Raw genomic sequence first — 17,153 nt, forward strand, 5'->3', positions numbered from 1 at the left:
TAGATTAAGCAGGTAGACATCAAAAACAGCTCTTTTACAAATAAAAACCAGTGTCCAGGCTGTCTACTTGCTACAGTTTATAAGCTTTAGTATTCTGAACTACAAATTGTGTATCATGGAAGGAATTTTTAAGACTCCTACTACCCTCTACACCGCTGCTATCAACAGTCTGCTTCTTTCTTTGAAGCATTGCAGGAGCAGAGAAACTTTACTGCAAAGTTTCCCTGCTCCTGCAATGCTTCAAAGAAAGAACTGGAAGGCTACAAAGAAACTCAGCTTTTACTAAGCTCATTATACAGGCTCTATGTTTACAGCACCCATCTCCTAATACTTTAAAGCAAAAAGGTTTATGGAATTGCTTCTTACCACTTCTAATAGCAGGTATCAGAGACATTCTGGCCCAAGAAAGGTCAATGCTGGACAGAGGCACAACAGCACCTCCACAAAGACAGACTAAACGCAAGTCTGAACAAAAAACAGTAAAAGAGAAGTAGCGCCGGGGCAATTAAACTCCAAAACAGAAGAGCTTGCAACCCACTGGAAAAAGAAAGAGGGAGAGATCTAAAAGGAGGAAGTGGAACACTGGAACACATAATCTGTTAGAAAGGAGAAAAACGAATATGGAATTTGTATTTTTTCTTTTCAAAGAGAAAAGGGATGAGATGGGTCAGGGATCCACCTAGCATCTTTTTAACCTACTGCAGGAGGTTAGAAGAAACAGAAGGATTCTCCACAGAGGGAAATGGATGAGCGTACAGTGCCAGAGCAGGCATGGGAGAGCAGGGATGCCAGTAGGACTCCCCCACGTGGAGGAGTCATTCTATGACACGTGAAGGAACTAGTTTCTGACTAAAGTCACAATAGGTCTAATTATTCCACTCACAGCTATGCTTTCAATTATGCAAAGTAAACTTCTTCTCCCTCCTCCCTCCCCCCCCCCCCGAGAGGAAACTATTTAAATTGTGCATACAAAATACAAGCATATTAAAATAACAGAAAACCACATGCACTTTTGAAGATATATGATAACCTGTGTTTTAAAATCATATTGGTCATACTATGAGATAATGGTATTTCAGCACATTTCACCTAAAGGCATTAGTGCATAATTTTGCTTCAAAAAGTATGAATAAATACCTGTCTGATACCACTTCTAATAAGTGTCTGTTACAGGTAACATCATTGCTTAAGCAAACAAGTATCAGTGGATACAGACACTAAATAAGACCAGTCAGACTCCAGCAAAGGTAAAGAGATGCTTTCTGTGGTAGTATGTAATTATGCAATTTATGTAATTAATCATCGAGTTAAAGCTAGGAAAAAACTTCTCTTTTAGCAACTTTTATGTTGTTTAGATTCACACACCCTGAAGGGAATGACTGAAATCTGCCAGCCTGCACAAAATAAACATACTGTTTTGTAAATACTGTCTGAAAAATGTAGAATTCTTCCCATTTGGCACGGAAGGCACCTCTCCTCCCCCCTCCTCCCCCAGCACACTTGCAGCAAAACTAGCAAAGAAACCACTTACACATCTAAAATTGACCTTGAGCTTGTTTAGCACATTTTTATGTGAGGCTTCTCATAAATTAGACCAGCCTTCCTCACAGGTGACCGCATCTGCAGCTTGGTTAGTTAAATGCTTTTGAAAAAACTAAAAAGGAAACAAAAAGGAGGAAATAGGAAGAAGCCCAGTTGCAGTAAATTATCTTCAATCTTCAGGCAACTGCACACCAAACACATGCCTCAAAATATTTCAGGCAGAAAATGTTGGTTTAGATTTCACTATGTATTTATTTTTAGCACTAAAGTTCTTCAGCCAAATTTGGTGTGTAGGGGAAAGAAAAGTAGGGAAACCATGACAATGGTTCAGATGCTTGTTAAAAATATGCAGGAAATGATGCTAGCCCTTGGTGGAACAGTAGAGAAAAATATCAATGATAAGCAGAGACAAAACCAGCAGCCTCTTCAGTTATGCCCAGAACCCCAATACTCTTCACTAATCAGGTCACCACTTTTCTTTTGATTGTCTGGCAGTTTCTTCATAGCCATCTGACATGTCATCATATGAACATTGAGACTGCTATGTACTACTACTTTAGCAAATGTATGTAAATGCATCATTAGAAAAAAAAAACACAAACATTTAAAGTGTTGCAGTAACACAAGCCCACCATTCACATATTAAGGCAGCCTGGAAAATTAGCTTGCTGGCAAAACCAGAAAGTGGGTGATTTTAAGGGAGCAGGAGAGGAGACAGATAAAGAAGCTGAAATGTGGAACTCCTCAGGAGAGATTCTTAGTCTTCTTGAATTCAGAACTTTCTTATAAATAATCCTGACTACTCTTACTATGGGAAAAAAATAGCACACAAGTGTGTAATTCAAGACTGTATCATAACTAGCAAACAACCACAGAAGCTTTAATCCTGACATCTTCTAACTGCATGTGCATGACTGTACAAACGTAACCTCGTTTGAGGTGATGCTTTATTAAATAAAACTGTTTCCCACCCTATATGGCAACATAACCCATTATTTCTACAGACAGTAGGAGCAGCATATTGAACTGCTGTCTCTTTTGTATAAGCATCAAACAGCGTTGCTGAAGAAAGCCCTCTACCTGCTTCAAGGTTTTAAGGAAAGGGTGGCATGAAGATGAGAAAAAAAAAGAGTGACAGTTAATGGCAACCAGAAGAGAGAGCAAAAATAAGATTAATACCAATCTCTGTGCTAAGACTGTGCTGTTCTTTACGTACATTATCAATCTGCCTCTGAATTGCCCCACTCCACGAGATATTCATGCCTCTTCTTCCCAAGCCCTGCCCACAAATTGCTCCCCACCCACATGGTGTCTTTTTCATCCTAGAGTCAATATTTGCAAAGGCTGAACTGGTAAACTTGCTGTGTTTTATAGAAGACTTCTGCCTCCACTCCGCACTTCCATCTCTCTGCTTTCACATTCACTGGCTTTCCTCCATTTCCATACTTTATACCTCTCCACACACTCTCTACCTCTTTCATTGCTCCTTGCTTTCCCCATCCTGACTATCCCTCTTCCCAAGTTGCAGCTTCCTCCTCTTTCCCTCTCTAATCCTATACCCAGTATCTTCCTTTGCTTCATTCCTCTTCTACTCCAAGCACCACATCCACCACCTAATCTCTTATGTTCCAGTTTTCCCATTACACCACCCCTCCAATTTGCAATGTCCTTGCCTCCAGAGGTTCTGTGTTTCTTCCTCTGAAATTACAATTCTCACTATAAATAACTTCCCTCTAAAATACTCTATTTGCTGGACACCTGATTATACAATCTCTTAAAGACCAAAATTAACCTGATGCCTCATACGTATATGCAAGAGGAGCATATAGCAGAGAGATTGCACAGGTCAGTAACTTTAAGCCTAAATTTCATATAAACTAGGATGTATTTGTTGTTGTTATTATTTTAAATCAAAATAAACTCTCTTCTCCCCACTGATACCTAATCACTGCCCAAAGTTCTGGAAGTAACTGCTACCATTATCTAAAAATGACAGCATTGGTAGAAACACATAAATTATATCATCTCGACATGGAAATCCCCATTGATAAAATAAAATATGATCTCTAGCCATGGGGCTCAAAAGAGTTGCTCAACATGGAAAAAAAGCTTCTTCTGATAAAATAAATTTAAGCAACGAGAGGAAAAAAAGAAGCGCAGAGGAGTTTCTTTGGTAAGTGTTTAGCATCTGGGCCTTCCTTATCTATCTTTGAGGTTTACGTAGGTGCATGTTCAAGGATGCTTTAACACACTCACTTTATCAGAACGATAGAGACATTTAAAACCAGTGAACTGACTGCAAAGTGAGAAGAGGTAGAGGAACACAATGTTGCAGTTTGGTGCCTAACCACTTTCTCTTATTTTTCACAACTGTTGAAATGATCCTGTATTGTAGTCTGTAATATAGAAATAGCTATGGTTTTTTAAACATCTACGCTATGAATAAGTCAGTTCCAGAGCTTGCTTTGTTACATACTCAAGCATGGCACTGCTCCACTGTCAATATTAATTTCATTCTTTTACCCAATAAGGTTTTACTCCTGTTTGAGAAAAGACATCAAAGTTAACCTTTTATCATTCACCATCCATATGAAAACCTTTGTGACTTCAAGTTTGCTCATTGTGCTTTTCATAAGACAATTTTTCCATCCACCAAACTAAAGTTTGCTGACACAATGCAAACATCAACAGAGACTTAGCTCTCTTGTCCAGTGTTCAGTTGTCTGAGTTGCTGCATCTAAAGAGATCGAGCAACTGATATAGGTTCTTCCCTAGATGTAGTACTTAATTTCAAACAATTAGCTGCAACTGCCAATTACTATGCATTCCATGAAATATTACAACTATAGAACTTGACATCTGTGTTAGCATCCCATGAGTTTCCTTAAAAATATGGTGGCAGACAACTCCTACAGATCTTCACTTCTACACATGAAGGAAGCAGCCTGAAGAGCCTTTAGTTGCTGCTTGTCTTCTCTAATCAGGCTATAAATACTACCTATTCCTATCTCCCTTCAGGTTCTTGATTTCTCCTCTTGATTCTCAAGTCTATTACTCTCCAGTTCTCTGTTCTTTATGTATTAACCCACTCTGCCATGCAGCATGGATCACTGACTTCATGACACCTCACTTACCAACCCCATACACATACTCACATTGAGCTATTGCTCTCTGATCTTGGGATGATGGTTTCTCCAGCTACAACTCATACCTACAACATTCTTCCTACTAGTTTCATACCTACCTTCTTCCTTGATTACTTTTCCAGCATAGTTGAGAACTGGGAGAAATACTAGAGTCAATTTTACCTTTAAACTGGCTCTGAAATTTATAATTAACCTAGAGATTAGAGGCTGTTGGTATTTTCCCCACATTCTTGATGACGCTGTTGTGAGGGAACTATTTTCTCAGTAACACTGACAACTTCATCACTGTAGTTTTGTTGTGCAGTGCAAAAGCTCACAGTAAACAATAGGGGATGCTCTATTTAAAATATCAACTTAGGATGCAAGAGTCAGTATCAGATATTGTGAAAAATATTTTTTGTTTTAAAGAAGTTTACCATATTATGACCAACACAGACCAGTAAACTTATCAATGTTATTTACCCTTTCAGCAAAGCATTTAAGTAATATCTTTCTACTAAGTCTTCTGTTGGAAGAAGCTCAGAGAAAACACATTATATGCTCTTCTGAATACAAAACTGAACTCTTTGGATTTAGTATAAGTCAGTCAACATTACAGGTAATGGTAATTTACTGTTTATTATACCAAATGAAGTTTGCAAGGCAGAAAAGACCTTCCTTTGGCCTAAAGGTTGCAGTAGCACTACGATTTAAATAAAACACGCAGTGATAACTCCTCCTAGACTGTATCCCAAGCTACAGTACTTACACACGTGGCACACACACCATCGCCATTTGAACACTGCCACCATCACATTAAGTTTTTCAACAAATGGTATAGAAGGGTTCACAGGTTGTAGGGGACAAAGAGGGGACAACACAACTCTTTGAAAGAATTCATCTGCATAAGAAGTACACCTCTGAAACCTGAAGCAGACACAAATAAAAAGCTTCTAATATCACCAGCAAATATTAAGGTTCTCAGTTTCACTCGCTCTCCTTTTTCATGTACCTTTCTACTCAGTTATTGTGGGAACACACATGCTTCTGTATTTCCTTCCTCTGCTAACCAAACACAAATAAAACTTAGTGCATTCTGCCTTGTAAGAAATCCATGTAATTTTTGTTACCATCCTCCAACTGTACTTCTGCAAAATTCACATATACAAGCTTTCAATAAGTAACTTTACAAATCTCTATATTAAAAAAGCGCTTAAAAACCAGTACGTATCGGTTCGGTTTTGCTGATTTATTTCCAGACACGAAAACACACCAATTTTTTTTTCCTTTTTAAATCACACTGTACATTAACCCACTTAAATGATCTCTCCTATCCCTCACACTAAGTCACCCAATCACATCAGCAAAAGCTGGGGTTTTTCAGACAGCCTTTTAGGAAGTCACAAAATTAAAAGTTCCATTTTATAACTGTTTTGCCATAATTTTAATATTTGCAGATCATGTTTTAATGACAAAGTTACAACAAAAGTAATGACAACAGAATTAAGCAGGAGGGAATGTTACAGAGTATGAACAAAACACCATCAAACTTACCCCTCTGAAATTCCAGCCCTTGGTAGAAGGAAACAAGGAAAAGTTGTTCTGTTGCTGTTGTTTTGGCCTGCAAGATGAAACAAGGAAAACTGTTTACATTTTTAGCTGTCATATTTTCTGTATCAATAAGTGACAATGGAGGGAGAAAAGAAAAAACACAGGTTTCAGGTACTAAGGCACCTTAGATTTCCTTGGCTGTACTTCTGGCAGGTTTCTCTCTTCAGTTTAGTTAAATGTTTCAATTCAGATTGAGAGCTAAGGGACATGGTAGCCTTACAAGCCTTCAGAGACGCGCTGACTTGACGTCTGACAACAACTTATTACTCCTACTGATTTTCAGCTAGCAGAGACAATCCTGACCTCAACAATGTGGGTCTATGAAGCTGCAATTATGTCATGTGATGTAAGATGGTGCGGCCTGCCAGCTGTACTAGATGGGGACACTTTAAAGAGCCTTTAAGTGAAGCTACGCAAAGCACCAATGTAAAGCAAGCTAGCCATACCTTTGTGTGACGCTAAAAACTAGAGAAGCTGACTCCAGCTTTTACTCATTCCAAAAATCTTTCTCCTACCCTATAATTATCGCTGTACAATTATTTCTGAAAAGTAAACATAACATCCTCCACTTCACTCTTAGTGAGTGCTTTTCACCAGTAAGATCTTAAACGACTTGCAGAGTCGTTTAAGCAAACATTGCTGAAATTTTACACATGAAGTCAGATCAAAGCTTGACTGACCTGTTGAAGTTGACCAAACCAACAAATAGTTTGGCAGTGGGAACAAAGTGCTGAGCATGCTGCAACTCCAACTATGCAATTATACAGATTACAGAAGCAATCACAAATAACAACAGGAATACAAAAACTTCATTAAAAACCAGCAAATTAAATGGCTGCCTGTCAAACCTCACCGTCCAACAATTACAGGACAGATGTTTTGCAGTTAAAGCACTAGACTAACACATGAAAGATCTGGGAGTCATTCCTGCTGCTTATTGTTCCTGACGGACACCTGTAACAGTGTGCTCCCGTCCCCCCCAAGTTATTGCTTAAGCAATAACCACCATTGGCAGTTGTAATGGATACATCTGGTCATGATGGCTGCATCCATCTCAAAGTAGACTGGAGACAGCTAACAACACAATAGCCAAGGGCTAATTTGAGCAATGCATCCACCTGACCACAGTGCTGGTCAACGTCCAACTCAAGCCAAATTTGGAAGAAACTAACATCTGTGGTCAGCATGCAAATACAACAATTAGTCAATCATCTTACCCCCATAAACAGTGAGCAGCCCAAGAGTCCTTTAAGCTCTCCTGCACAGCAGCAGTCTGCATGTCAGGATCTCCCCTTGAGCAGGGAAGCCCCTCAAGGTTACTCCTCGAGGTTGAGAGAATCCTTATCTCATCAGGTACTCAGTAAGTGAATTGGGAATAAAAGCACACTGAAACTTTGAAAATCTTAGCTAGGTGATATAAAGGATTGATTATGCACACGTAATCATTTAGACATAGACCACTGACCAAGTCTGAGACTAGGATTGAATCCAGCCACACCTAGACTCCTCTGAGCAGGAGTTTAGAAAGCGAGGGGGTCCTGTCTGAACCTCATGACGCAACGGGAGGGTCTCCCTGACAGTTTTGTCTAACCCTGTCCTCCATGCAGTAAATAATCAAGTGTACCTTGCCATCAAATCTTGTTAAATCACTGTTGCATTTGCCATAAAACTTTGTTATTAATAAAACACATTGCTGCTTCTCTCTTGCAAGTGAAGTGCATCTCTATCACTCCATCTGCAACAACTCCAACACATCATGCCACAGTTTCTTTTCTGTAAAGTCAGGATAGCAGTAGTTCTCTCTGTCTTTTTCTGTCTTCTCTATTTTGGTGTAAAATATTTGGCATATGGATATTTTTCTCATGTGCATTAAAACCTATCGTAGAGCTGTGATCACAGCAGACATTTCTAGATGCCAACATAACACAAACAACAAACTATAATCATGACATTTGAGTCATTTTTGTAACACCAAAGCTGGAATTGGAAATCTTCTCACTTTTTCACTCTACCAGCCAGCCAACCAGAAAGAGTATCAATATTCAAAGCGCATTGATGAAGTTATTAAAAAGCACCAGGCAGCATGCATCACAGACTTTAGTGTTAAAGACTGTCCCGCAATAAATTCTCCTGCTTAAATAAGTAAATAAATCCTCCTAGTTAAAATATTATGAAACTGAATTTCTAACCCAAAAGCCTCACTGGAGCTTTAACTATGTTATGAAAAGAGAAAAATGTGATTAACAAGAGCAAGTTACACAGATTATCAATTGTACTAACAGCATTTTGTACCCTTTTTATTCACAGATGATCTCACACTAGAACCAGAGTCAGATTTTCCAAGAAGTACTGTGAGCTTTCTATAGAGTTGTGCTCTGCAATCACTTTAAAAAAAAAAAAAAATCTCATGTTTAAACTTACAGCTCTGCATTTTTTCCTTTATATTTTAATGCTGTTCATGCATTTATTTCCCAGTTTATTAAAACCCACACTAGTTCTATTTTAAGTAAGCTGAACATAGAGGAAATAAGAGACATTGCAGCTTCAATATATCAGGATTTATGATAGTTTAGACAACAGTTTCAAGGGAAATGAAAACTTCATTGAAAATTATCTCTCCCCCCAATCATCCTGTAACAAGAACTGAGAACTCTGTACTATGTTTGTTGTATCTTTCATCTACACTAAACTGAAGGTCATCCACTGGAAGATGACTGATGACTAACCATTTGTTAGTCATCATCAATCTGTAACTTTCCCACTCACTGAAAGCATCCCAGATGACACAAAAACAGCCAGTATTTGTAGACAGCAGACAATATTAAAATCTACATTTAGCCAGTTTTCAAAATAGGTATCCTCCTTCCCTATCTCATCAGTCAAGAATCTCGCTTTATTTTGGTGAGAATGAACCCATTATTCACAATGTTATACTAAGTCCTTTCTTTTTAATACTATTGTAGTGTTATTAAAGAGCCTTAAATGCAGCAGCCTAATGAAACAAGCCAGTTTTATCAAAAGGAGTTAATTAAAACATATCAAAGTCATTGTATGCTCCTCCATGACTTACTGGCCTGATCCGATACATACGAGGGTGTAACAAAATTCTTCACAGATTGTTTTTTCCACCCAATGTGCACATCACTTTTCTAATGAGTGGAAATCAGGCTGAAACATTACATTCATTTACTACCTTATGGGCTACCTTAAATAATTTGTTCAAAAATGTTCAGTTTTATGCATCTAGTCTGGCTATTACTATTTTGTAGTTTATCAGGGGTATTCAAAGTTTAAGTCTGGCACTTCAAGTCTAATTTCCCATTACAAGAAACCATTTCATATTGCCTGTCTCACACTTATCAAGATATTAGAACTACAAAAGTACTTGTCCCTCCTATCTTACTGAAAGACTATTTTAGAAATCTCACTGTTCCCACAGCTAGAACAATCTAGACTAAACATATTCATAAATTGTTTATGACCACCATTCTGAACCAGCATTTTTCAGTTGAACACAGCCTTAAACCAAAATGAAGTAAAATACAAGTTCTGGTTCTCAACTGTACCTCAGGTAACAAAATATAGTTCTACCAAAAACAAGACCTCATTTATAGTTTTCATTTTGGTCCTTCACTATCTTAAAGTTATTTTGATCTCTTGATCTTCCCAACTGTTTGTCAACATCAGTGAGAACTGGACTGAAAAAGAATTAGAGTATTGCAGATTTTTTCAAATACATTTCAAATTAATGTCTTGCTCTTTTTCTACAGGGCACTACTGTTGTTACTTCTGAACATTCTGTTTACTAGATCACTATTTTCTCAATTGCAGCCACACATAAGCTAATTAAGAAACAGCCTGCATTATAAAATTATTAAAATACTAAATTGCTCTTTGAAGTTTTAAATGTGAACACATAAAGCTACAAAACTGTCAAAGAATTCTATTTTTTAAATAACCAATTAATAGTAGGCTTTGATAGGAGGAATACCGTATCAGTAGATGTATTAGACCCACTTGGTTTAGAAATAAAGTAATTTACTGACCAGATCAATAATAATAGTCATCAATGGCATAAGTAGGTAGCAGATAGAAGAGATTGAAACATTAGCTCAAAAATGGAAAGAGGAGACAAATTACTAGGCATTAACAGTGATGAGCAAATCTGACTCAGAGGCACTTAAGTCTAAAATAAATTACTCAGATATTATAGTAAGGCTTTTTCAGATGTCAGGAACAAGCCAGGGATGGTTCCGATACATGCACTGTGACCAACACTCTTGAAATACATCGAATAGATGATCACAAACTAGATCGTGGCTGAGAAAAGGACATACATAATGTCAGGGAAAGAGAGGAGTTCCTCCCTACATTTATTTGTAGCAGTAATTTCAAAGCTGTAATTTACAATACTTGACCTTTCTTACAGATGGATCCTTTTTTATTTAGCTAAAAGTCACCAAAACCTTTTCTCCCCAGCACTGCAGTTTCAAGAATCAAAGACTAGAAGGTGGGACTATATAGGAATTCTTCAGACTGTGGGAGGGAGGGGCTCACCAAACCCGTCAGCTGAGCTTGTGTTCTGGTTTTGGCTGGGATAGGGTTAATTTTCTTCATAGTAGCTGGTATGGGGCTATGTTTTGGATTTGTGCCAGAAACAGTGTTGATAACACATGGCTGTTTTCATTACTGCTGAGCAGTGCTTACACAGTGCCAAGGCCTTTTCTGCCTCTACATACCACCCCACCAGCGCACAAGGGGTGCACAAGGGGTGCAACGAGGGGTGCAACGAGGGGTGCAACGAGGGGTGCAACGAGGGGTGCAACGAGGGGTTGGGAGGGGGCATGGCCAGGACAGCAGACCCTAATGACCAAAAGGATATTCCATACCATATGATGTCATGGTTAGCGTATAAAATTAGGGGAAAAAGGAAGGGAGGGATGTTCAAAGCGATGGTGTTTGTCTTCCCAAGTCACCATTACACACGGTGGAGCCCTGCTTTCCTGGAGATTGCTGAACACCTGCGTGCCCATGGGAAGTGGGGAATGAATTCCTTGTTTTGCTTTGCTTGCATGCACAGCTTTTGCTTTACCTATTGAACTGTTTTTATCTCAACCCACAAGTTTTCTCACTTCTACTCTTCAGATTTTCTCCTCCATCCCACTGCAAGGGGAGTGGGCGAGCAGCTGTGTGGTGCTTAGTTGCTGGCTGAGGTTAAACCATGACAGCTTAGTTTGGAGATCGCTATGTAAAGTTTACCTTGGAAATAAAAGCCTGAAACCAAGTCCATCCACTCTGAGAAAAGTGCAAGCGGCGGTCTGCCACTTGGAAAGGCAACCCATGAAGATACTCAACCTTCAGCCATCTCTATCTGTTTGACTGTCAAATTCCTCCTCCTCTTTAGTAGAAGTTTTAACTGATCATCTTCCATTTGATCTTTAAGCTCCAGCACTGGCAAAATAAGCCCTGGTAATGGCATCTTCACATCATAGCAGCTGAGATGCATCTTAGATCCCTTGAAACATTTACCAGGGAATGACTGAACTGTACTGACTTGCCTAGTGATCCTGCTGTTCAGTAAGGGTAATTTGGAATTTTATCGAACAAAACACTTATTACTGCAGGAACTTTTGACACTGGTAACATCCTCTGAGCTGCGGCTCTATCTTTAACCAAGGTGCTTCTACCACTATTTTGAGCCTGGAGAGTAAATGGCCACTAAATTAAACATATACTGAATTATCAGCTTAAGATTTCTAAGGTCCCAGATTCTGTGATCCATGAGAATCACTTATTTGTGCTGACTTGGGACTTTAAAAGTTTTAGAACTTCTAGTACCCATGAGTTAATTTATATAGCTTATTGGGTTAATTACAATAAATCAACTCCCTATGTTTCTTATAACACAAGACTGTATTACACACTGCCCAACAGAAAATAAAGCTTTACAAAATAAAACCACGTGTAGAGGTGGAGAGTGGGGAAAAAAGAAAAAAAAAAAGAGGAGAAAGAACAAGATAAACCATGAAATAAAATACTATTACAGATAGATAAATGTTTTCTTTCTCACAGCTAAGTATGTACTACAGAAGTTTGTATACAATAAAGACGTTTCCATAAACTCTATGGATAAAAGTCATTTGGTTTTCACTGAGGAAGACTAAATTAAAAATAAAGATGCATCTCTGTCAAGATTGAAGTAAGTATTATTTGTCGTATAGTATGTTTGTATTGTCCCATCTGCTGCTTGCATTCAGAAAAAAAAAATCTGGTATTTCATATTAAACCAGCATCATCATAAAGGCTTGTCTGGAAACAAAATGTTGATTCTTCTTAAAATGGTTTTGCAAAAATGATCCCTATGTTTTACATTTATTGAGTTTAATAAGTATATACCTAGCATATTCCAATTCTGCCTTGGAACTTAAATTAGAACTTGAAAATGTTTTTCTTGATCGGCAACAGTAGCAATAACATTTACAGATCAGTGAAACTGTATTTTTGCAAAGACTGAATCTGACCTATAACTATTCTTTCTGCATAAAACTCAGGATAGAACCCAGTTATGTTCCCCAGAATTTTGTCGACAATGCTAAAAAAAAAAAAAAAAAAAGAGCCATAAAATAATGCTTTTGTCCTTAAGACGTGCAGGGTCTTCTGTTTACGTTCCCTTATATACATACTATGAATAGATATCATAAAAGTATCTGTTGGACAGATATCTTGACTGAAATTTTTCTTTAGACACAATTTTTAGATACCACATTAACATGCCTCTCAGAATAAATCAGAGGAGTTTTTTGTACAACCTTTACTGTGCTGTGGGTTAATTATATAATGACAATTAGTAAGTATATAAAGACTACAACATGCACTGAATGTTTTGAAGTTTCTATTACATTTACTCAAAAAGTGTGTTATCTGTCTTGAAGCATGATGATGAGATAAATGAACGATTTATGGCAGTTTATATTAAGCTCACGTAACTTTTACATCTTCATCTGATCTTGCAGTCTTTCTGCACACAGAATTACTGACTACAACAGTATTTTTTTAGATATGAATATCCGAGCTGTGTGTATTTTGTTTAAACTACTCAGCTGCTACATCTGTTTGAAGATAAAAGTGCATTTCAGAAATCTACACGAATACTTAGATAATAAAAGGAAAGCTCAAACCACTTAGAGACAAGCTGTGCTAAGTAAAAATTCTTTTCAATCTGCAAAAATAAAAAGGTTGTTACTACAGCTGTGAATATTTTATGAAGATACTGTTAAATAATAGATAGTACTTACTGTTCAGAACTGTTCTTTGTAATGTCATTTACTCAGCCTATCAGAAGTGTACACTAATATACTGTTCATAAAAGCACATTTATTTTAACATGCTGGGATATTTGTGATATGACATTATACAAAAAAAAAAATTTTCAAAGTGGTTTACCTGGTGAAGCCTGATATGCAAGAGTGTTTTAGCTTTGAACAACACTGATTCTCTTAGATGTTTTAACTTATGGATAACGATAAATGAATGTACCTTTGTTACTGATTGTAAAAGCAGAAAAAACCCCGTGGTTTGACCTACTTAATAATAAACACTGACTGCTCCACTTGAAATCTCAAATACTATTTCCTCATCTATAGTAGGCCTGTGCATTTTGGCACTAAAAGGAGACTGGAAAATTTCATTTATTTTTCAGAAGGAAAAAATCAAATCTAATAAAGTAGAATTTGGCTCAGAAAAGTTTTAAGTTCATATGGAGAGTTTACTTGACGCAGTTTTCTCCCTAAAGGCCAAGCATCTCAAAGATTGTGTGTATGTTTGATTTACTAAGGTCCAATCCTGCAGATATGAGCTCTTCAAGCTCCCATAGCATCTACTGACACATAATTGGGCAGGGGAGAAAAGGCAGAAGGCCACTCAGATGAGCAAGACCGAACACTTACTACAATGAGAGAAACAAAAATACCCACCAAGGAAAAAACAGATGACTGATTTTCACTAGCTGGGCTGAATTCCTGAATACTAATATAATCTTTTATTGTCCTACTATCATGAATGATGTATCATAAATGTACTAAGAAAGAAAAACAGCCCTTGAGAATCTGGATATGCACGGATGAAAGCTTGCATCACTGAAGCAGGTAAACGTACCAGTGAGCTGTCCCACACCTACTCTTTTCCCATGCTTTCTTCAGAATATGTTTGTTTATACTATGAATCAATGCACAGCACTAAAATATCCCATCACTAATAAAACCCAAAAGCTACGAAATGCATTTTTTCATTTCTGCATTTGATTAATTTCCTGTAAAAGTTAATGCTAATCTTATGAAAGAGGGAAAAAAATTTGAAGACCAAGTAAAGTTCTACATTTTGATCTAAAAATCAGACATTCCTAATGATGTAACATTTCATCTTCTGAAGAAATACAGGCTTGATTTAAAGCTTTAAACATAATTTATTTCTTCACCTGTAACTACTGTAGGTTAATGCAATAAATTACATCTGATGTACACCATTATAAAAGTATCCCCCTTGACATATATGAACTCTGTCCACAAGTGAAATAGAAAGCCATGGCTACTAGCCAACAAGAGGATGCAGACTTTTCTGCTGTTTGACGAAGGTATAGCCACATTAATGCTGGGGAGGATGTGATGAGAGTCCTGTATTATGTTTCTATAACAAAATATCACTGTTTCATGAATATTGTTAAAGCTAAGATTAGAAAGATTATTCATTGGCTCACTTTGAATGCGCAGCCAAAAATTATTCCTATAGCATTTCAATAATACTAGGAAGAAGAAATGGCAATAACATGTTCGTTAATTTATAGTCATTACCTATCCCACTGGTGTATCACAGATACATGCTGATGGCCCCCCATCATGACACTGTCAGAAAAAGCAAGCCTCCGGACAAAAGCCTCACAACAATATTCATGCTCAAGGAAAGAGAGTAAGTCTATTCCATTTTGTTTTCAAAACAGAAGCAAACTCTCATTGAGAGCCTAAGGCTGGGAAATCCACTTAGTTTAGCAAGATTGGATGCTTACTGGTTAGACAAAACCAAAAATGCTCACCCAGAGAAAGGAGACACAGGATTTCTTAGCAGTTTGTGAAATCCAGCCAAACAGCATTTCCAGTTAGCCTACAGAGAAGCTACCAACACCCTCAAAATGATCATTCAAGTGCCATCACATTATGTTCTTGATAAAGGAAATGGGTATTTTCTGTAAATGCATTTTGTTTGGATTCATATCATCTGGCTCTCTTTCTGAAGGTAAACGTGAATTCCTGCAAAGCTGTGGTTCACTATGAGGCATTTAAAAAGATCAGAAGGACTGACCAGAGAGGGCAACACTATTTAAAACAAGTGACATTGGGGGGCAAGTCAACTCAAGACAAGATTGTAGAACTCCTGTACTGCTATTTCCTTATCTCTTCATTTGCAACTTTATCTTTCTGCATTATAGCTTGTATTTCAGCTGAAAAGGCAAAAAAAGTAGCTTTGTAACAAAAACGTCAAATATGATCGTTATGTCATTAAGCCTGCAGCAAATTTAGAGGCTTTTTTGGGTTGAAAAGTGAAAGACTCCTGCACGCCACTTACAGTGCTGTATGATACTTTTCACACCTAGCTCTCAAGGATATGGCATTACGGAAGTCAAGGAAGGAAACCTGCTTTTATTAAATGCACTCAGATACAGAGAATTGTAACTTTCAGAATACTGTTTCATTGAGGACTATTCTTGCATAAAGAAGTGTTTTACATTGAATGACAAGAACCACTCCTGTCATTTCTATGCAGACAGACCAGAACATCTTGAGATTGTAACAGACCTGTCACCACTGGAGCTAATAAACTAAACCTCTCCAAGTGTACTCAATCATGCCCATGACTTTGCTTCAGTGTGCAGTAACCACCCAAAAAAGTCAAATTATACCACAAGATTTCATGTCTATACTAGTTCCATCCTCTGCTGTGCCTAAAGGATCACAGGCTGTCATTGCAAATTCCCTTTAGCTACTTTGTCACACATAGTTCAATAACTTGGAAAAAAATCTCACCAAAGGTTAAATTTCGCAGCATACTGAGACTCTGCTCAGTTCACAAGCAAGTATTTTGCTACGGCATAATTAAAAGATGGGCAACATAACTTCTCCCACACTTCAAGCATTATCAGTTAGATAAAGAACAGAGAATACCCTGAAGTATGAATACTGAAGTAGTGAAAAAAGTCAGGAATTCATCAACTTAATGACAACAAAACCCTTTATAGGAATGAGTTTCAATATTTATATCAAGTCTCAAGGAAAAGCTTCAACTTTTTCAAACAACTATTCCGTGTTTCTAGAGCTTTTTATTTAGAAATTTGAAGTACCATGACTTAGGATTTTTTTTCTCCTTTGGGTGTTGTTTTAAAGATAAGCACCCAATGAAGCACCCTTTTTTCTTTTAGGGGAATATGAAACCTGGGAGAGAACACTTTCAGTTCATTAGATTACTAAGATCAATAGATACAATAAACACAACTGTGCTTAACAAAATATTTAGGATACTCACAGCTGAAACATCTGTAGACAAGCAAACATGTTCAGTAGTTATGTATCCAATACAACCAGTTTTCTTTAATAAACTGCCAGTATATTTTTTTCTTTATTCAGTTAAGTGCACCAAAATTAACTACAAGAGGCCCTGAATCAAAGTTTAAGCCAGTACATGATACATACATACAACGCATCTAGATCAAACTATGCAACTTTGGGATTTACGAAGACGTTTTCACTTGTAAGATTTTCACTTACATTATTAGTAGATTGTACACTGCAGGAACCCAAATCAAACAGTGCTTTCACCTCCATTTCATCT

The 17,153-nt window shown here is 37.4% G+C and overlaps 1 protein-coding gene across 3 annotated transcripts in view; it reads right to left on the reverse strand.

The window, feature by feature from the left end:
* Positions 1-17,153, reverse strand: part of ARHGEF3 (Rho guanine nucleotide exchange factor 3) — a 135,836-nt gene that overhangs the window by 85,473 nt on the left and 33,210 nt on the right. For all 3 annotated transcript variants that reach the window (XM_075762020.1, XM_075762018.1, XM_075762019.1), the window contains one exon: positions 6,222-6,288. In XM_075762020.1, the coding sequence (XP_075618135.1) occupies positions 6,222-6,288 (67 nt within the window). The remainder of the gene's footprint in view (positions 1-6,221; positions 6,289-17,153) is intronic.

Source organism: Balearica regulorum, chromosome 10 (assembly GCF_011004875.1).
Source record: "Balearica regulorum gibbericeps isolate bBalReg1 chromosome 10, bBalReg1.pri, whole genome shotgun sequence".
In the NCBI taxonomy this organism is placed as follows: domain Eukaryota; kingdom Metazoa; phylum Chordata; class Aves; order Gruiformes; family Gruidae; genus Balearica; species Balearica regulorum.